The following is a 22,116-nucleotide window of genomic DNA, read 5'->3' as shown; positions in this document are numbered from 1 at the left end:
CCTTGATTTCAAACAGAAAATGTATACTTTGCTGCCATTCTTCTTTCCATTGAAAGAAGAACAAGAGGATTAAAACCAAAGAGAAACTGCCTCTATTCAAACCCGACAGACAGACTTGCTTTGGTACGGGCTGTGGTGGAATGAGATGGATTTGGGTCATCATTTCTCACCCCTGTTGATAGTGGTCCTTTCAAGTCAGAGTTTATGTAGATTGATGGAGCTGTGTGGGGAAGCTTGAAGGCAGTGGGCCCTTCCCCTATGTATCTGGCCTGTGTGAACAGAAATGTTTAGTTTCTGTGCTAATACAGCATTTTCCATGTGTACTTAGCAACACCATGAGACAGTGCACTGATTAAAAACATCATTTGAGAGTGACCTACAGTTAAAGCAATCCTCCTTGCAGGTATGCTTCAGCATGAAAAGTTCTTGCCTTCAGTAAGAGAACAACATTCAGCATTTGAAACAATTTCCTGTTAAGGGTTAGAGCAGTAAACACTGGCTGCTACTCCTCCTCCAGCGGGTACCTCCACTTCCAGCTTCCCTCTGGGACTCAGCGCGTGCGATTCAGACTGTGCGATTCAGAGCTGCCACTCCCAGAGCTAACAGCAATCCAGTTACTGCTTTGTCAGAGCCACCACAGAAGGATGGCTGCCCTTTGGTGTCTGCCTGATTACAGAGCTCTAGCAAAGATATCACAGAATTACCCCTTCAGCCCATCTCACATCACTTAAGGAGCTCAGTCACCGAGAGTGCTGCTGCAGGACTGACAGCATTTTACAAGGAAATGATAACACCTCCCAGCCTCCTGTAAACATTTCATCTATCTCCCCAGCCAGCCCACCTCGGGCAGGCCTCATCTCTGAAACAAGGCAGTCTCATATTTATGGACGCACTCTGTTGTGCCTCAGATGGCAGAATGTGTGCTAACAGACCCCCAGTCACTCTTTGCAACCAGACTGCAAAGAGAGGCTGCAATTTGGCAGCTTAGGGCTGACGTGTCTATGGCAAAACCCTCATTTGATACTTTAGTCCTAACTCTGTTGTGGTAAAATGCAAGCACTAGGGGAAACATCCCAAACGTCCATCAGCAAGCATCAGACAGCCAAGCAGCTGTTAATGTCTACATGGCTTTCACTCTAAGGAAACCTAATTTGCCTCTAGATTAATAACTACACCTGGATCCCATTTCCTAATGTTTCCTTTGGTTACAGTTAAAGCCAAAACCTTTGTAGAACATAAGTAGTGGATGTGCAAGTAGAAAATGCAAACATTACCTTTTCTGCGTTCACAGGAAAGTCTGAGGCTAAGAGCCCACCTTCGGTGTGATCGTGGCCCACCTCATACATGTTGTACGATGGATTGCCAATTTCTACATTGATCCCTCCATTGATTATGGGCTGTCTTCTGATAGTTTTTGTCCTGTCATGCATACACACAAAGAAAAGAAGCGAGTCATTTTCCAAGTCATTTCTTGGACGTTTCATCCCAAAATAGTATAAATTACATTTCATGTCTCTTTAATCTGTCAGACCAACAGGATTAAAAAGTGCTTCCTGCAGAGACAGTTAGAAAAGTCTTCCCAATCTGAGGCTCTATGCAGAGCTCACATAAGCTAGAAGCAGCTTTTTCTTGTTTTGCTCAGTTTGGCCGGCATGGTGTGAATTCACCCCAAGTGCTCACCCGTTGTCTAGAACCTGACTTCCTCCTCTTATGCCCAGATTTCCTTCACTTCCCAAGGAAAGCCTTGCAAATTCCCTGCAGGTTCCCTGCAGTACTGCAGATGGAGCAGACTTGAGTCAGGTTCCCTGCTCCCTCTGAAATCAGTTGCTCCAAGCCGCCTGTAGTCCAAGGACGAGCAAGTGGTTTCCTTACCATGCTTTAAAAATTGATTAACTTCTCGTGGCTCCACTTTGTGTTTCCTGCCAGTGCTTACTGGAAAGCTGAAGTTCAACTTGAGTTTTTTCCAGCCTCAATAAAAGAGAGTGTCTTATTTTTAACCTTGAGTTAAATATCAGCAAAGATAAGTCACGGAGCAGAGTTTCAGTTGCTGAGTTCAATTCTTTCAGCTAAAGAGGTGATCTTAGTTTCAGCAACTGAAATAACCTCAAGAGGGTAATTTCTACCAATGCAGTATGTTCCCTAGAACTACAAGGGAAGAACAAGGAGGCCACAGTCAAGAAGATAAGAGCTGAGTCCCCCTTGTCTGGTTGAGAAAGATGCAGTCAGTGCCTGAGATGCAACACACTGAAGGATCTGCGTTTTCCGGAGATGGCATAGAAAGAACATTTCCTAAAATAGAATCACAGAATTGTCAGGGTTGGAAGGGACCTCAAGGATCATCTGGTTCCAACCAAAATAAGCATTTCTCTGTTGAGCACAAGTGTTAAACATCTACACCTAGTTTGATACTTGTCTCTGAATAGATGAAAGTAGCTGAAAACGCATTTTCAAATACAATTTGAAGGAAAACCAATAGTTCTTTACTGTGCTTAGCTCTGTTTCTCTACTGAAGATCTATTATTTAGCAAACTCTTCTCAATAATTTAACCCATTTACAGAACTGCCGCTTGGTGTTCAGGATTTGGCTATGACTAAACTTGGGTTTAGATCCAGCAGCATGCAATGACATTTGTGGAGCCTGGATGGCTCCATCATGGCCAGGGAACGTATTTATCCTTGTTGGCTTTTCAAAGAGCATTTAAAAATTAATGCTTGCTAATTAGCAGCAGAACTTTCAGGGAGATGCCATGTATGATGCTAGATTATAGTAAATCATGAGAGTCTTTTAGCCTGGAGGACTGAAATAGTCTCCAAAATGGTCACATTTGCTGAAGCAGTCGATCACAGCTCTAAATGACTTTACAAAATAAGACACGGCCACGGTTTCAGAGAAGGGAAGGCAGCTGCTCAAGAGAAAGGAAGGAAGGCAGCTGCTCAAGAGAGGGGAAGGCAGGGTGCTCAAGAGCACCCAGCAGGCCTGAAGCTCTCTGATTCCTACTCCAGGTCTTCCCTGGCTGGCCAGGTCCTTATTACTAGAAATCTTTCCTTGTTAAATCTGCATCCCCACTAACATCCCTTTCTCTGACCACAACAAAGTCAGCAGCTCTCTCAGGTGTCTGCATACAGCACAAACAGTCTTGCTTCCCCTGCCATCCAGCATGGCCAACATCAAACATCTGCTACGCTCCCTAAGTTCAGTTATCAGCTCTACTGCAGCTGAAGTCCAGGTGAATGAGATTCAGTGCTGGAATTTGGCTTTCCCAGACAAGATGCTGAAGAAGCATAGTGATAATTACAAGGCTTGGGACTCTACAGTAGAGTTTGTTTGGATGTTCACTCTAAGCATACAAAATTCTAGAGAACTAATCAGAGTAAATGAATTGTATCTAGAAACTGGGAATTCTGCACAGGCTGTGTCTGAGAGTATTTCAAGAAGTGAACAACAGTAATTACATTAATCACGTGCTTCCACGGAGATACATTAACGCTGGTTTCTAATGTCACCAAGCCTCTGGATAAAATTGAGAGCACTTCTACAGACTTGGCAAGATTGAGCAAACTTGATAAGGAAAACACTACCTTTTCTTATCTATTATATATGAATATAAGCATAAAATCCAGACTTGACTGCTCCAGCAAGAACCAAACCATAACTAACTCATTGCATTCAGAAACACGGTTTGGGTTGTCCATTGTGTTTTGGTTCTGTGGTTTTTTGTTTTCGTTCTTTACTATCTGGCCAACATGGATAAAGTGAATTTTGTATATCCAAAAGATGCATGCATGTACAATATTTACTCTTTACTTCATACATCAACATAGAATGACTTACCTTCGTTTTCTTTTGCAAAGAAATAGTCCAATTACCAGAGTAGTGATCAAAGTCACCAGCAAAACAAGAGGAACAATGATTGCAATGCTTCCTAGAGCAGAAAGAGGAAATATCAATGAATCTCCACAAGCTACAGCTAATAATTTCTTCACAGCTATAAAGCAGTTAAATTAATTTTAAAAGAATAATTCATCTCCCCAACAAATGCAGTTTCATGTGGTGGCTTTCACTGATTCAACATTTTAATGTCCATAGAATCATCATAGAACCCTAGAATGGCTCAGGTTGGAAGGGACCTCAGAGCTCATCTCCTCCAACCTCCCCACCATGCCCAGGGACACCTATCAACAAGACTCAGCTTCTCAAGGTCTCATCCAACCTGGCCTGCAACACCCCCAGGCAGGAGGCAGCCACAGCCTCCCTGGGCAGCCTGTGCCAGAGTCTCGATTTAATAAAAAATCAAGGTATACCAAAAAGTACTTTTATGAACAAATCCAGAGCTTCCTTTTTTTTGGATTCCAATCTACCTTGGACTAATTCCCTGCCCTCATTTGCAGCATGTGAAGGTGTCTGGAACTGCTGAACAATTTGGAATGGAGTGGCCACAGCCATTCATCTTCAGCAGTTTCTTTAAATCACACAACTCCTAATTTAAAATATTCAGTAGAATTCCATTCTTAGCCCCAGTCTGCATTTGTTACCTTTACTTGTGGGCAAAGGAGAAGCAGTAAGGAATATTCATCTCTAGCTGTTTGGTGTATTCCTGCGTTTTACTGCATTGCACTTGAGAGCCAATAATTTTGTTATGTTGATACAGGCAATGAAGAAACTACAATAATGCTTAATGTAGCAGAAAAACAGTGCACAGAGCACACAGCAGAGAGGGAGCAGAGAAGAAGAAAATGGCCTCAACATTATTTTGGCAGATAACTTCACTGAAAGGACACTACCTGCAAAAATAAGGTCAGCAACTGTCCCCCTCTAAGAATTTCCCAGCTTTAATGGAAGTATCTGGCAATAAAGACGTATAAGCAGCAAACAATTCTCTGTTATAATAGGGTGGCCCTTATGAACAACAGGACTCCAGTGCAGGGGCAGCATGGAAGGACACACATTTCCTTTAGGTCACACTCCTGAACTGGTGGAAATAAAAACTGTTGCTGCTTGTTTTATTGGTTACATTTACTGATTTGTTAAAAGAAGTAAGCTGGTGGCAGTTTCTGTCCTACATTAAACACAGTCTAAATAAAGAACTGAAAGAGATGCCTTGAATTCTGCCTGGAGGCTTACTGGAAACTAGTCAGGCTGTCAGAGGCCTGCAATTAAGCACAGCTGAATAAAAATGTGAAGCACCCTGAGCTCTCTGCAGTTTAAGAAGCCTCAGTGTGTAAAGGGTGTTACAAAAATGGGGGTTTAAGATGCCATTTGATAAATAACTGGATAAAGTCCTACCCTAATAGGAAAAAAAAAAAAAAAGAAAAAAAGGTAAAACCAACCTAACAAAACCCCAAGATCATTTTGTCTTAGGGGGTAAACGTTCAAGAATGTGGTGAGACTCTGAAAGAGGCTGCCCAGGGAGGCTGTGGCTGCCTCCTCCCTGGGGGTGTTCAAGGCCAGGTTGGATGAGGCCTTGAGCAGCTGAGCCTAGTTGAGAGGTGTCCCTGGGCATGGTGGGGAGGTTGGAGGACATGAGCTCTGAGGTCACTTCCAGCCTGAGGCATTCTCTGAAGAAGCCCCCCCTGGAAAGCAGCCCACCAGGCATGAGCTGCCGTCAGGTGCTCATGGTGCAGCCTGGGCTCTAGCAGCAAGCCCCAGAGGAACACCCATTTACCCAAACTCCAGCAGGCATCTGCTCGGTGTGAAATACTGGGCCAGCCCTGGCTGCTTTTTTGCCTATTTCCAGCTTGCAAGTGCAATTTCACTGGACTGGATGGCCAGGAGGCTTTTGTGTGAGCATTGGGCTGACCTGGCCAGGGCGCTGCTCGTTGTAGTGCTGGGGTTGGGTTAACTGAGCGAGAGGCACAGAGCAGGGCACCACCAGCACACTGGATGCACCCCAGGGAGCTCTGGCCAGCTTGTACCTCCAATGGTGCAGCAACGCCATCCTTCTACCATTACAGGCGTGCTTAAAAAACTACACCAGGAGCTGTTCTCACTCTCAGGGTGATTTTCACAGCAGCCAGAATCCAAGCCACTGCAGCCAGCCAGTGCTAAAGTTATGAACTACTTGCAACTCTATTTTTGACGCTTTCAGTAGGGCTTCAATGGTCAGAAGTCTCCTACTAGGTCTCTGCAAAGCTGAGATATTGCCAAGTGTTTGCCACTTGATACAACTGCTTCAAGAAAAGTGCAGCCTAGTCCTGAGGCAGAGAGAGCATTCATGTAGCTTGCATCCAAACCACCTCACGAAACACTGACTGTCAGTCAAAAAGGGGAGAGATCTACATTTCTTTTTTTTCTTCTTATTTAAATAAACAACCAAACGAACAAATCAATATATATATATAGGCAGCCAGCACATTTCATGACACAAATGCACGTTCTAAAATATCACCAGGTTAAAATTTCTAAACTGAGCCAAATTTGGCAAGGGCTAGCAGTTATCTGAGGTACTTACTTGTGCTGATATTGTCAGACTTGCTGCTTTTGGGAGCTGGCCTCTCGCACTGTGTGCCTGACCAGTTGGCTGAACATCTAAAAGGATCCAATGGAGAGGGTACGTTAATAGATGTCAGCTATTAACACACCACCCAACAAAGAGACCACCAGCACCTTCTCAAGGGCTACATGAATGACAACAGTGACTCTACAAACTAAACCACAAGCTTCATGGAAGGAGACAGCAATACACTGCCATGGCACAGACAACACTCTTGAGTACAGCTTTAGCTTTAAACTGCAGCCTTGCAACTTCAGTTTCTCTTACTACCACTGCAATCTTCACTCCAGAGTCCTTGTCTAACATTCTGGTGTAACAGAACAACAGGCATGATCACCAGGATATGGATGTGCTGTGAAACCAACTGCCACCTACAATGCAATAATGAAGGAACACAGGGGCTGGATCCACAGCCAATGCAGTCCAGCAAGACTGATTTGCTAAGGGATTTTACTTGCACCATATTCATTGAGGGCTTCAATCTGCAAGGTCTAAGAGCCACGTTCATTTTGCACAGAGCATATCTGACTGGACATTAACTGCTACCTGCACCCAGTAACCTGCTGCATCCATCCCAATCATCTCCTCCCACAGCTTTTCTGTCCCCTTTGCTCTGGATAATGCAAAGTTTCCTACAGAATCTCTCTTACAGGCTTGGCTGTAATAACTGACTTGAACAATTAAGACTGATAATCATAAATTAACTGAACTTCTCCTTTGCTCTGAGACTTTCACATTTTCCTGAAAATTCTGCAGTTTAATGGCTTTATCTTTCTAAATTCTGAACTAGAGACGTATTTGCAGAGGTCTGTGCATGTGTGTGTAAAAGTCAAAGCATAAAGAGCTGTCCTGCAGGGACAGGAGAGTCTTCTGGCTTCAGAGGGCTCTGAACGCTGTATGTGGTCAGAACACTTGTTGAGTGAGCCAGGTGCCTGGGGGAGTGCACAGTTATTCTGCTCTAACTTCCTCTTGTGAATATCCATATGCAAATATTTCTTCTGGTAGAATTCAGAATGCTCTCCATGCATGCAAGCAAACTCAAGGAGCTCCTGGATGCAGACTCAGCAAATCCATCAAAAATGAAAACAAATACCTGAAGGAGATTTGATTGCTTATCCATCCTGCTGTAAACATGATTAACTTTATTACACAATCTCAAACTCTTCTTGTGGAAGCAGCAGGAAGTCCTCACTTTCCCTCTCCCTCTGTTGCATATCGTGCAATGAATTGCATTTCTCCTAAGTACTTTTGAGTTATTTATGAATTTCAACCTGGGTTGTCCCTAGGCAAGTGCGACAGAGCACTACCTTGCATGCAGCTCCAAGAGCTGATGTGATCTGATGCCTTTCTAAGGATTTAACAAACCACAGAGTCTAGAAGTGGACATGCGAATCCTTATAGGAGAGCCCCAGATGCCTTTGCTGGTGGTGGCTTTTGACTCCCTTTTGTCTTAGCAGATGACTGCAGAGACAGATTGTGTCTCTCCTCCTAAACCTATTCCAGCACAATCCAACACTCAGTGAAATCTCTTCACCGGCTTTCACACCAAGGTTGAAATCTGGGGGGGGGACTAACTTCCTTTTTGATAAGATAGAGGTTATGAAGGTGCTTAACTCAAACTCTGCAAAGGTAAGGCACAGATGGTCTTCACAAAGATGCTTGTCAGACAGTCTTTAAAAACACATTTATCAGTTGATAGTTGACTCAAAATTGTCCACACAACAGACAGATTGCATTATAATTTAGTCAGATCTTGTTTATTGCAGTAAGTCTGTTGATTTGGAGAAGGTAAGCACAGATGAATGTCCTCACTGTGAAGACACCTCCCAGTTGCTAATCAACTACACAAATTTTGGCTTGCAATGCCACATTTTAAAACTGAAGCCAACAGACATTTCCACTTGCTTACCACCACTGCAGCACTCTCCAGCTCACTGGGAGCAGAGGATTTTAATCTTTGAAATGATGCATCTGAATTCTTCCTTTACAAATCCCTTTCTAGCAATTATAGCAACCTGCAATGCTTACACTGACAGCCCAATTTAATAAGATACTGGTGAAGGAACTTTGTTTTTCCTAAGATCACTGTTCAACACATGGCTGCAAAATAACTGTCTCCATTTCTGTAGAGTACCACCACCAATCTCTACCCTCAGGAGATTCTGTTGGGGTCCGAACTGCTGGCATGTGACAAGCAGGAAGCAAACCTTCCTACTTCTTACTGCAAGTTCTGCATCACTGCTGTTGGGGGTTCAGCTCATGTGATTAAAGCTTGTTACAAGAAGCTATTTGCATTTAGTACTCCACTAGTGGCAGAGAAAGATGTCTTGGAGAGTTAGAGGTATCTTAACTTCATACTGAAATGGTCATATGGAACGTTTCAAATGCTTCTGCTGTACAAGGGAATCATTACCATAAATCTGTCTTAAAACAGCTTAAAGAATATAAGATAGTGAGACCAGCAAAAGAACCCGTGTGGAGCATGCAAGGATAAGCTTGTGAAGAAAATTGTGTATAATGTACAATGATGCTGTTCAAAATCCTAGAGCAGATGGGACACCACAACAGCTGGTGAGGAAAGAAATCACAGTCTCACAGGATATCAGAGGTTGGAAGGGACCTCAAGAGTTCATCAGGTCCAACCCCCCTGCCAGAGCAGCATCACTTAGGGTAGTCTGCACAGGAATGCATCCAGGTGGGTTTGGGAAGTCTCCAGAGAAAGGAGACTCCAGAACCCTGGAGAGCCTGTTCCAGGGCTCTGTCACTCTCACTGTAAAGAAGTTTCTCCTCATGTTGAGCTGAAATCTTCTCTGTTCTAGTTTGAACCCATTGTTCCTTGTCTTGTCACTGTGAACCACCCAAAAGAGCCTGGCCCCCTCCACTTGACACCCACCCCTCAGATATTGATAGACATTGATCAGATCCCCTCTCAGCATTCTCTTCTCCAGACTAAACAGCCCCAGGGCTCTCAGTCTCTCTTCCTAGGGGAGATGCTCAAGTCCCCAAATCATCCTCATGGCTCTCCCTTGGACTCTCTCCAGCAGTTCCCTGTGTCTCTTGAACTGGGAAGTCCAAAACTGGACACAGTATTGCAGGTGTGGTCTCAGCAGGGCAGAGTAGAGAGGTAGAAGAATCCTTCAGCTGTGTATGTAGTAAACAGAGCAACAAACTAAGGTAATAATATTTGCCTTTCTTTACCTATCTGGCCATTGTAAAAGTCAGCAACACCGAAACCCTTCTGAGGTATTTGAGAAAAATCTCATAAAAACACAACAGCTACTTGGCACTTCAGTGTCATTTTTTTTCCCCAGTGCTTGCTGTCTCAAATAAATTGGATGGGACTGAAGCTGACAGGATGGCAGTCATTGCCTTCTATACTCAGGGGTAAAATGATTGTCCTTTTATGGTCCAGCAAGCTAGTAAAGATTTGTCTTGGGCAGGCAGAGGAGAAAAAGGAATAAAGCCCAGGGGAAAGGTATGCAGTCTGCAAGGGAATTTGATACAGAAGGTTAGCCATGAGCAGGCACATGAACAACAAGGGGTTTGGGACATGGGAACATGGGAAATGAGCAGACCTTGACCAGTTTCACTTTTCTCCAAATAGCAAAGACAGAATTTGGTTTTAATCATGACATTTTCTGATATTAGCTCATTTAAACTCAGCCTGCTCAGTACCTAGCACGGGAAGTGACTTCTGGTTCAGTCTGATACACAGCCCCTTGTACCTTCCCAACTTGTTGGGCACCAGGAGATGCTCTGCAGCACTGCAAACAGTTGTGGGGAGTCAGGGAGAGGACATTTGCAGCACAGCAAACAAAAAGGAAGCAGAAGTACAGAAAGCCCTGCTCTAGCAAAAGGGTTGGACTCGATGATCTTCAGAGGTCCCTTCCAACCCCTAACATCCTGTGATCCCACGATCCTGGTTTTACTGAAGGCATTATCAAGAACCATGAGGAAATGACAGTGCTAGCGGGTACTCTGAGCTACACATTAACAGATACAGCTGGAAGGAAATGAGGAGCTTGACAGTGAAACAGGGGAGTAGTGCAAGGCACTATGGTGAACACCTTAAGGTGCGAACCTCCAGCCCCCAACAGGACTGATGAACAGATCAAAGAGTAACTACCACAGAGAACATTAATGTAAACCCAGAGAGAGAATGCAATAAATAAAGGTTGCACCTGATCTGCTGGCAAGGCCATTAATAAAAGCATGCTGCAGCTCTCTCACACAGGTCTGTGTTCACAGAGAGATGGCTGCTTGGGAAATGCATTCTGAGACACACAATGCCTGGTGAGCGGAATGATTCACTTCGAGGAAGTGGGGTTACAGAAGAGAGATGTTTGAAAATGTTAACCTGAAATTATAAAGATGTCCCCCTTGGAATGAGGAAGAGTCATAGTAAAGATATTTACAGTACAGAAACTGTCCATGCAATTGTCACAGCCTCTATTAATGAGAGGAAATGTCTCTTCTCTGGCTTTCTGTAACCCTTACAGGTCGGGGCACTGAAGCCCTCTAAACTCAATTACATGGGCACTTGACCACAAGGAACCATTTGACTGTAAAATGTCTGACCAAATAGAAAAAATAGTAAAAAAGATGATTTGGTGGCATTGTGCAATTTTATTTTTTCCTCTTCCTCCTCTCCCCCTCCCCCCCCCCCTTTATTTTTTATGCCAAAGGCATTGTCATAATAACACAACATAGCACAGATAATATGCACTTCAAAGTGCTTGAGTAGACGACTGCTCTGCAGTTCAATCTGCCAGTGTGGATCAAACACTGACAGAAAGCAGTGCTGGAAGGTTAGTCTGGAAGTCTAACAGGATTTGGGAACAGTTACTACAAATTGGAGGTGGAAGGGGAATGGAAAAATGTCCTGCTCTGGCAGGGGGGTTGGATTCGATGATCTCTGGAGGTCCCTTCCAACCCTAACATCCTGTGATCCTGTGATGTTTCTTACCTATAAATGATATTTCTTCATAATACAAAGTAATTTGCCAACTTTACTTTTCTTTCTAGTCAGGACACAAGCAAATTTCCTAATGAAAGCATCCAGCCTCAGGGGCTTTTAGAACACTTCTGTTAATGTTCCTGGAGCACATCTTATCACTACTGCTAAAACTGGTTGGAAGACAAGAGAACACCTGGATTATAATTACTTACTATCTGGATTAACTGCATTGAAAGAGAGAAATCACAACAATCCTCCTTTCCCCTCAGTCTCTGTGGGACGACATAGGATAACTAAATCCTTGCACTAACCCCAATCACTAAGCTATCCCTTACAGTAAATGCAGCAGTACTGTTGGAGCTCTGCTTTTGCCATACAGGGAGCTCATATCACAGAATTATGCCCACAGATAAACCTCAAAGACACAAACAACTTTGATAACAAAGGAGCAAAGCACCCACCCCAGCTTTGATCAACAGCACATCTGGTACCTCCTCCTTGACTCTGGGGTTTAATTATTTTCAAATAACCTTTTAAAAATTATTTTATGCATGAAGCAAACATGTTTTAGTGGTTTTGTCTAATGAGCATCACTTGGTATCTTGATGAGGAAAACAAGGTGAAGGAATTCAATGCAGAAGCTAAGGGCTAGAAAGTCTATGATGGCCCTTGAAAGTGAAACACAGATTACCCTGCAATTCAAGAAATTAACAATAGGAAAATTGTGTAACCCAAAAGCAGGCAAAACAACAGAAAATTGCTTTTGAAGACGCTGAAGAAGCTTACATTTAGGAACAACATAGATGAAAAAATAAAATGTGACTTTAAACATGAGTTTTAACTTGCCCATGGCATTATTATATGCAAATCATCATTCACAGTTGCTGCATGGTGTTCACTGCCAAAGAAAGAGCTTGCAGCTGCAACTCAGTCCCCATCACCCCAAGACAGTACTTGAGGGTCACCAACCTCCCTACTCTTAGCAATGTGTGCACAGTACAAGTATTAACCCACAGAGTAAATGCATAAGGATTAAGCATGTCTAGATGACTGCTACTGTAGCTGACATTGCACTGAGCAACAAGGAAAAGAAGAGACTAAAATGGGTAGAAGGAGAATGAGCAATGAGTAGATCAATAGGCATATGCCAAACTCTGTTCTCTCCTTGGAGAGGCAAAGCAAGCAGCAATGTGCAGCAGCAGCTTTGAGCCAAACAATGTTAAATGTGCAGTGAAAACACACAAACTCCTCTTTTCCAGGGTCTTCTCACTCCTTCCTTTCACTACCATTCTTCAAACATCTATTTAATTCTTGAACTAATAGTAATTTGTGGCACAAACTGAGTGAAAGATCTACAATATGAAGTTGAACCATACTGATTGTGTTCAACTCAAGACATTTATAACAGAGGGGATTTAACTTGAAAAAGCAAGTTCTCAGAGAACTAGCACAGTACTGTGAAATTCCTGTTGGAATGGTAATTGGGAGCTCACTACACACACCCCAGGAAATCACATGGAAAGCATTTGTTGCAAGATGCTTGATCACATTCTGGGCTCTATCTTACACTGCCTGCCATGGTTACAGCTGCCTCCTTCTCTTGGCCTTCTCAGCACTGCAGTTGTTCTATGCTGCCTTCTACCTAGCCTTCAGAAGCTACCAGTCAGGGGACTGCACAGTGCAGTCTCTTTCTTGTCCACAACTGCACCTTTGTTTTGAAGAGGTTGGCCATAGGTCAGAGCTTTACATTTACTCACAAACTTGCAACTACTCGCAGTGCTGGTGTCTCATGTATCTACTTACACAAGAACCGCTCCCAGCTGAGGATTTTTCACCAGAGCAGGGATGTCAGGAGCAAGATATGGCATCACAGGAGCACGAGCTGGGTGGCAGCTCCTCCATCAAGAGGAATGCACTCTGTTCTTTCTGCTTCTCCTGACAAACACACAGGTGTGTGCTCACACAGGCAGCAGTGTCTCTCTCCAACCCTCTTGGCAATAGCAGTGCCAAACACATGGTGCTTGTTCGTATCACCCCTGCAGGAAGGATTTCTCCTAATTTCTCCATGCCTACACTCCAAGTTCAAGCTTCTTCTTGTTGCTTGGAAGAGATGTTCTCTCCCCATTTGTTCACTCCTGTCTTTAGCCTATTACTTCACCGAAGTTCCTAGTTTAGAATTAAGCAATTTAGTCTCTTCACTTTACAGTTCCTTTGCAGCTCCCTCCATTACCAAAGTTTTGCTTTCATTCAAGCCCCTGTGCCACATGTGCCTTTTAATTAATCTGACAGACCACTGACTTCTCCATCTAATTTGCTCTCAAAATCATGCATCTACTTACTGCAAGCAATTAAACCATCCCCAATGACTTTTACTTCATTATAGCAGAAATTATCTTCCTTCTAACATAGAAATGCACCAACTACAACCTGGAGCTCTCTGAAGAGCCAACACATGTAGCCACAGGCAACTAATTTAATGCTCTACATTATCCTCTGGATTTCTCTCTGTTTCTGCTGACACTTTGGAAGCAGAGGCTCTGGACTATAGACACAGAACTGCACACTCCTCTGTGCAACAAGTAACCTAAGAAGGAATAAATTACTCTCCTTTTAATCAGGCAGGATAATGTAATCTTCCTTATTTTCACCTTGAAGTCCTCAGCCACAGTCACGAAGCATTGCTCAAAATCATCTCTTTACATTTAGTGGCTGCAGAAAATGGTCAAGGCAATTGACATCTTCTACCTGTTTTGACTGTAAACATCCCACAGAAATCCTCTTTCATTGTGTTGCTCTAATGCCTAGCGTGGGGGGTTATGATTTGATGACATTTATTTGCAGATGATAATAACAGTCATAGGTAGCAGCTCCTGCCATACAAATGATAGTAATACAAACAAAATGATGGAGTGAGAGCAAGCTATAGTCATGCTGAAGGTGTGAAAGACACAAAGCTGAGAGAGGGAAATATTCAGTACTACAGAAACTGACAGAGCACTGCCTTCCTACCACCCAACAGCTGTCCTGGGTTGTTGAAAGTTCTGATTTGTTATAATAAAAAGGTATCATCTCACTCCACACCTTGACAACAACTAACCCAGAAGACAGACCAATATAAAACACTGGCAGTTAAAGAACTGACAGCTATGAAGAACTGTTTGTGAAACAAATGGGAAAACGGTTTCTTAATTGTTTCCCACCTGAATCTGATCTCCTGTTCATTCTGTTTTCATTGGATCTGTGGAGTTTCTGGAGCCATCCAGACATAGCTCACATGCTTCTGTGTCATAGAATCATTCAGGTTGGAAAAGACCTTTGAGATAGCAGGTCCAACCATTAACCCTACTCTACCACGTCCACCACTAACCATATTGCTAAGCACCACATCTAAATGACCTTTAAACACCTCCAGGGATGGGGACTCCACCACCTCCCTGGGAAGCCTGCTCCAATGCCACTCTTGCAGGAAAGAATTTTTTCCTAATCTGTAGCCTAAATATCCCCTGGTGCAGTTGAGGTCATTCCCTGTTGTTCTATCCCTACCAACCTGCGAGAAGAGCCCAGCACCTACCTCTATTGTTCTTTCATTGTAGAGGGTGGTAAGGTCTTCCCTCAGCCTCCTCTTCCTCAGACTAAACAGCCCCAGCTCCCTTAGCCATTCTTCGTCAGACTCATTCTCTAGGCTCTTCACCAGCTCAGTTGCACTTCTTTGCACCCACTCCAGTGCCTCAGTGTCCTTCTTTGACTGAGGTACCCAAAACTGTCACATCACAAATGCCTCCCAAGCCAAGCCATTAGTGAGCAGCACTAAAGATATCCTTACCTTAGTATGTGAGTACTAAAGAGGGTAACTCTGTGTTAGATGATACTTCTTTAAAAGACACCTTCAGTGATACATTTTGCAGCAAAGATCAGGACCTCTGCTATGAAATTCTCCCAAAACCTTTGTTATTGAGTAAGGACAACAAAGGGAGAGGGGAAAATGTCCTTTGCATTGCTAAAAATAATGCTAAGAGTTAACAGACTAGACTGTGCAGGACCTTACACTCCACAAGATACCACAGTATAGCCTGCTCTTTTTAGAGCCTGACTGAGCATTCACAGACTCACAAAATCACAGAATGTTAGGGGTTGGAAAGGACCTCTGGAGATCATCCAGTCTAAGTCCCCTGCCAGAGCAGGATCACCCAGGGGAGGTCACACAGGAACACTTCCAGGGGGTTTGCAAAGTCTGCAGAGAAGGAGACTCCACAACCTCTCTGGGCAGCCTGCTCCAGGGCTCTGCCACCCTCACAGGGAAAAGGTTTTCCCTTCTGTTCCTGTGGTACTTCCTCTGCTCCAGCTTGCCCCCAGTGCCCCTTGTGCTGTCCTTGGACATCCCTGAGCAGAGCCTGGCTCCAGCCCTGCACATCTTTAGCCCCAGCAATGAGGGCAGCCCTCAGGCTCCTCTGCTCCAAGCTCCAAGCCCCAGCTCCCTCAGCCTGGCCTCACAGGAGATGTTCCACTGCCTGCAGCAGCTCTGGGGCTCTGGGATGGACTCTCTCAAGCAGTTCCTTGATGTTCTTCAAGCATTTCCCTGTCCCTCCTGACCTGAGGGGCCCATTTCACTGCAACTGGAGACCCAACTTCACCAAATGTTCCTTTTTCAGTAGCTCATACGCAGTCATAGAGAAAACAATTCATTCTTAAACTGGTTAGGTGAAACACACAACTATTTCCAATGTGGACATGATACTTACTGCATTCATTTTTAAAAAGAACTGGAGATAGGAAAACAAAATACAAATACACCCTGCCAGCAGCAGTTGGTAAGAGGAGAGTCTGCTCTTACAGGCTTCAAGTTCCTCTGTATAATTATGGGTTTAGTGCTGCCCTTTAGAACAGAGAAATCTTATTCTCTATTGTCTTTACTGAATGATAATAAGGTTTGATTATGTGTAAGTTTTGCATTCCCAGCTGATCTGGCTATGAGAGAGAGAGGAGCTCTTGCTGAATGCCAATAAAGCCAGCCATTTCTACTTCTTCTAAGGATCACCCACCTGTGAATTGGAGTCTGGTTAAGAAAAATGTTAACCCTTAGCTGAGCATCCCTCAGCGATCAGACAGATGTCAAAGCATGGCCAGACATGCAGGTTAGAGATAAACCATCTTCCTAACAATGGACAGAACACCTCTGAGACTCCTGTTCCCTGGCACAGTGGCTCTCATGAAACATGGGAGTATTTCATTCCTTCCTCAGGTCTCCTACTTGACAGTGTCAGCTTGGCAAAACTATAGACAAGCTCCAGTAAAGAATTAAATTGGTGTCAGAAAAACCACAAGATACTGGGAGCAACCAGAGTTGAACTAAGGGTGGCAAGGAGAACTGAGACTTCAGAAGTTACATTTCTTCCTCTCTATCAATTAATTGTCTTCACCTTCATCAAATAACTTCTATTTGCTTCTCTTCCCTTTCCTCTAAGTCACTTTGGCTTCATTAAAACAAAAACAAAAACAAAAAAAAGGAAAAAGAAAGCCTAAGGAAAGCATTTGGGAGAGAGAGGCAATGTCATTTGCTAGCCACAAGTGGTGTGGCATTGCCAGCCCAGCAAGAGACAAGAGGAGTACTGCTTTTATCTGCCTTCATGAGGAAGTGAGCTCTGTATGGCACACAGAGACACAAAGGGTTTCAAGCAGCCACCTCCCACACAGATGCTGGTCACAAAGACCTTTTCCAAAGCATCAGAAGTGGTGCTTAGATGACTAATCTCCTTCCCAACCCATTTATGGCTGCTGAAGGCAGGAAGGTCCACTGCTGGAAAACATTGACAGGAATTGTGATCACTTTCCTTTAAAAAGTGGAAGATTGCTCACCCTGCCTGGGCACTGCCACTGCTACCCACCAGCCAACCACAGCACAGCCCCACAGCAGTTTGTGTGTTCAGAAACCATGCATTGAGATGAGATGAGATCCAAGCTGCTGTAATTCCATACTTCACCCCAAGCCTAGGCCTTTGCCTTGTGATTTCAGTTCTGATTTTGCAGCACTGCTGTTGAGTGAAGCTCTGCTGCTCTGATTGTGATTTCTTTTCTCTGGCTGTGTCTGCCTCACAGCATTTTCAGAGACTAAAGTTGCTTCGTCTCCTGATGAGGATTAAAATTCCGTCTTTAAGAAACAGACCTTAAACGCTTCAGAGAAATACAGCATTCAAATGTATCCATATTATACTCCTTTTATTTTTGTGTCAAGGGAGAAGTCAATGTTATGATGCAGCTCACACAGGTTTCTTTAAGAGTCTCTGGTTACAGCATTATTGCAATAAAGTTAGCAATGAGATTTAGGAATACAAGTTCAACCCCTGAAGTAGTCCCTAAATAGCTTTTCTGTTCCTTTGCCTGTATAGATAAGGAGTAGGAACTCAGTTCTGGGCTGCAGAACATGTGCAGTGTCACTCTGCTAAACCTTATGCTGTGTAAGATTAGCTTGCTCAAATCTCTCCAAACAGGAACAATAGAAGCCAAGCAGCCTCTTCAGCATTTTCAACTGACTCACTGAAAATAAAGCTCTTTATTTCTCCCTCTAATGATATGGACACTTCAGAAGTGTGTTTAAACATCCTCATCGGTGCAGCTCCCAGAGGGTAAGTGTGTGCTAGAGCAAGGAGCCCCCAGGCTGAGCCTGCGTGGTGGAATGCATGTGAATGTGCATGACTGGAGCCAATGGGCTGTGGCCTGAAATGATGTCACGGGATGTGCAGCAGTAAGTGGAAGGTTAAACCTACTTGCATCTCGGGTCATTAAACGCAGTTAAAGTGCAAATTCCCTCATTCTGACAGTAGTAATCACAAGGGTTCACTTTCTGGTCACAGCGCTGACTTTTAAACCCCACAGAGCATCTGCAGAATTTCAGTAAAATAGACCTAGATAAATATTCTACCTGGTGCTGGACAGACTTTAAATGCATTATACAGAAAGAGGGCAGGACACACACAGCTGCACAGGCACACACCCAGACAACAACAGTCACACTCTGCTTCCCGTGGGGGCTCCAAGCTGACTGTGCCAAGGGGATTGCTCCTCAGCAGTGCTCAAACACTTCTAAAGCAAGAGGCCTCTGCTAAGGGATGGGTCCAGGAATCTGATGCTCTGAACACAGTGTTATTGGCAGATCTGCTACATATTGGCACTGATTGATCCAGAGGTCAGTGGCCTTCAAGCTGTCCTGATTGTTTTCCTAGCATTGCTAAGAGGGTCGGGGGTATGCTCTAGTATTCCTGTATTCTACATCCATACACAAATTCCTGTATGGAACTGGTTTCCCTTGAGATGCTATGGTATTCTCTATGAATCTGGAAAAGTATGAGCCAATTTTTGTAAGGAAAAAGAAAGGAAGAATCACAAGCTTCGAAAACAGCCATTTTAGGTAATTTAAGTAAATGAATCACCAGACTTAATCATCATATTTGGGCTTTACATATTACAGCTGTGAGATTCTCCTTTTGCTGAGATTTCTAAGTCTCTTTAGCCCTCAGCAAGAGACAATTAAGAACATGTAACAAGAGAAAAGGGCTGGATCAAAACAATCTTGAGAGAGAGCCAGGCATTTACAGCATTGTCAGGACTGCCATGAAGAACTGCATTCCACAGTTTCCAACCCCAAAGATGCAGACATTTATTGTCAAATTCTTCCCAGCAGTACAGCATGCACAGCTTTGCCCCTTTGCACAGTCAGGAGTGCTTGAGCTCTCAGGGAGGATCAAGTTGCTCTGTCTCTAACAGTGGCCGGGCTCTAGGCATTTCTCTGTGTAACTCCCTTGTGAGTCTGAACACAACAGGCGCTCTTTTAATAGCACCTGCCTCACACATCAGCAGAATGAAGAGATGGCTGTGTTTGTACTGACAAAGCTGTAATGCCACATCCCTCTGGACAACAGCCTCCTTATATCACCTTGGAAATGAGACACTTGAGTCCAATTCACTGTTCAAACACTTCCTCTGTTCCTGGAGGATGCTCTGACCTCCAGGTTGTTCTGAGGAGTGGAAGATTACTCCACAATGAAACTTTTCAGCAGCACAGAAAAGATCAATTTTTTTATTAGGCAAAAACAACAACAAAAAGACCACCTAGGAATATGCCTAGGTAGCTGAGAGCAGGGAAGAAATTAATTTCTTGCTACAGTGACTACTTCTGCATTGTGTATTTAGCAGTTGAAAAAAGATCCACCATAGTTGTCAAGCAAGGACTAGCATGTAGGCTTTTCTGCCTCTTCAGACACTGCTTCATCTAGACCACTACTTCATCTAAGAATCACATTCCCTTTGGTATTTGGTGTCTGGCTTTAACAAAAGCATCCTTGACCATGGTGCAGGAGGGAGTGCACACTCTCACCACAGAACACCCAAGCTCTTGTGGGCAGTGTGAAGATCAGGGTAGCTGTGAGCTAGATATGAGCATATCCTCAGATCCATAAAGGAAATCAGCATTGACATTATCCTTCCTGTTCTCTGGCCATCAGGAGGAGTGCACCACTCCCACCTCTGACCATCTTCAGAGAGGAAAAGACTTAATCCACCTTCGAGAAGTAGGGGAGATCAACCATCCTGGTACCTTTGGATTCCATTCCAGAACAAGTGCCTAGGCAGGCTTTGGATCTGGCCTGAAATTGTTAGGAACTTCAGAAGGTGTAACTTTCTATCTCTGTGCATTCACATCTACACATCTATATCTTCCAATACACACAGTGCAGAAAGGCAGACACAGTGTCAGGTCAGAGAAAAAGCTGGCAAAAAATACTGCAACCAGCACATTTTACATCTTAGAGACCTCAAAATTACAGACACATGCAGAATAATGTCTGACTTGTTGCCACACAGAGACTGCAGTGATGGACACAGAGCAGGATACTCACAGACAGACAGGTGTGTTTGTCTCTGGGTCCAGCTGACAAGTGCCACCATTGTAACAGTAGCCATCACACAACTGGCAGGTAGGGGCAATCTTTCCATTAGTGCAACTGTCATGGTTAGAAAGGGACAAATTACAATGGGCATTGGAGGAAATCTGATGAATTCCCTTATAGCAATCTAGATATACTGAGTTCTCTCTTATGAGGGTGCTGGAAAACTGGAACAGGTTGCCCAGGGAGGTGGTATCACGTTCTCACAGAATATCAGAGGTTGGAAGGGACCTCAAGAGATCATCAGGTCCAACCCCCCTGCCAGAGCAGCATCACTTAGGGTAGTCTGCACAGGAATGTGTCCAGGTGGGTTTGGAAAGTCTCCAGAGAAGGAGACTCCACAACCTCCCCGGGCAGCACCTCCCCGGTGGAAGCCCCAACCCTGTGATACATTCAAGGTCAAGCTTGATGAGGCTCTGAGTAACCTGATCTAGTGGAGGATGTCCCTGCTGACTGCAGGGGCGTTGGACTGGGTGACCTTTAAAGGTCCCTTCCAACCCAATGCTTTCTCCAAGTCCATACTAAAATAGTGAGTTTGTGACATGTGCAAGACCTGCTGATGGCAAGACCTTTGACAAGCCAGCAGGGGCAGTGAGCTCATTGCACAAACTGTTTTAATCTTTCTTTCTAGGCCAATAGCCTCTAATGACAGGAGAATCACTCAGCCCTGCAGCAGCAGGTTCTACGACACATGCCCTCAGTAGCACACACTGTCTGACTGCCACAGGTACTGCAGAATCAACAGACTTCAACAGTGTGTCAAAGCTCAACTGGCAGCTTTAGCAAGAATTCCCACTTTCCAAAGGGAAGATCCATTCAGTCTCCTGCTCCCTTACACACTGAGGGCTCTCAGTGGAGAGTGCTCCAAAAGCTGGTTTACCATGGCAGGAGCCAGTGGGATTTGCATGGGAAGGAGACACACAGGAGCTGTTCTGCTGTGACCTGCTGAGGGCTGAGCCCAAGCTGGTGAGCTGTAAAGGCCAACCCAGTGCAATGGGTTTTGAAGACACTGAGACACTTACTTGCATACTATGTCATTGCTGTCCTGGTTTATGATGCAGTGTCCCCCGTGACACCTGGCACACCTGTCCACCTCACACTTGGGCCCTTCGAAGCGCCCTGGGCACACACACTCCACGCTGCCATCCTCCGAGATGGTGCAGGACTTGGAGTTCACGCAGTAGTGGTGGCAAACATCTGCAAGAGACACCACAGATGATCACTACAGCACGCTGAGGAGCAGCACAGGAAGAAACACCTTTTCTGCTCAGTGCAGGGTACAATAATTACAAAATAAATCACAGAAACACAGAATTAACCAGCTTGCAAAAGGCCTTTGAGATCATCAAGTCCAGCCTCTCACCCAGCACCATCTAACCAACTAAACCACGGCACCAAGTGCCTCATCCAGGCTGTTTTTAAACAATTCCAGGGATGGTGACTCCACCACCTCCCCAGGCAGCTCATCCCAATGGTCAATCCCTCTTTCTGGGAAGAATTTCTTCCTCATCCAGCCCAAACCTCCCCTGGAGCAGCTTGAGACTGTCCTCTCCTTCCATCACTGGTTGTCTGGGAGAAGAGATCAACCCCAACGTGGCTGCAACCTCCCTTCAGGTAGTTGCAGAGAGCAAGAAGGTCTCCTCTGAGCCTCCTCTTTTCCAGGCTAAACACCCCCAGCTCCCTCAGCCTCTCCTCATAGGGCTTGTGAGCTGGTGGCTCACTTGCAGTTATG

The 22,116-nt window shown here is 44.4% G+C and overlaps 1 protein-coding gene across 1 annotated transcript in view; it reads right to left on the bottom strand.

Moving 5' to 3' along the window:
- Positions 1 to 22,116, bottom strand: part of LRP1B (LDL receptor related protein 1B) — a 660,028-nt gene that overhangs the window by 2,459 nt on the left and 635,453 nt on the right. The window contains exons 85-91 of the mRNA XM_054381274.1: positions 21,407 to 21,581; positions 20,337 to 20,441; positions 18,210 to 18,323; positions 6,450 to 6,526; positions 3,833 to 3,923; positions 1,275 to 1,419; positions 171 to 269 (exon numbers count right to left, since the gene is read on the bottom strand). Coding sequence (XP_054237249.1) covers positions 171 to 269; positions 1,275 to 1,419; positions 3,833 to 3,923; positions 6,450 to 6,526; positions 18,210 to 18,323; positions 20,337 to 20,441; positions 21,407 to 21,581 — 806 coding nt within the window. The remainder of the gene's footprint in view (positions 1 to 170; positions 270 to 1,274; positions 1,420 to 3,832; positions 3,924 to 6,449; positions 6,527 to 18,209; positions 18,324 to 20,336; positions 20,442 to 21,406; positions 21,582 to 22,116) is intronic.

This window comes from Indicator indicator, chromosome 5 (assembly GCF_027791375.1).
Source record: "Indicator indicator isolate 239-I01 chromosome 5, UM_Iind_1.1, whole genome shotgun sequence".
In the NCBI taxonomy this organism is placed as follows: domain Eukaryota; kingdom Metazoa; phylum Chordata; class Aves; order Piciformes; family Indicatoridae; genus Indicator; species Indicator indicator.
This window is presented reverse-complemented; position numbering and strand designations above follow the sequence as displayed.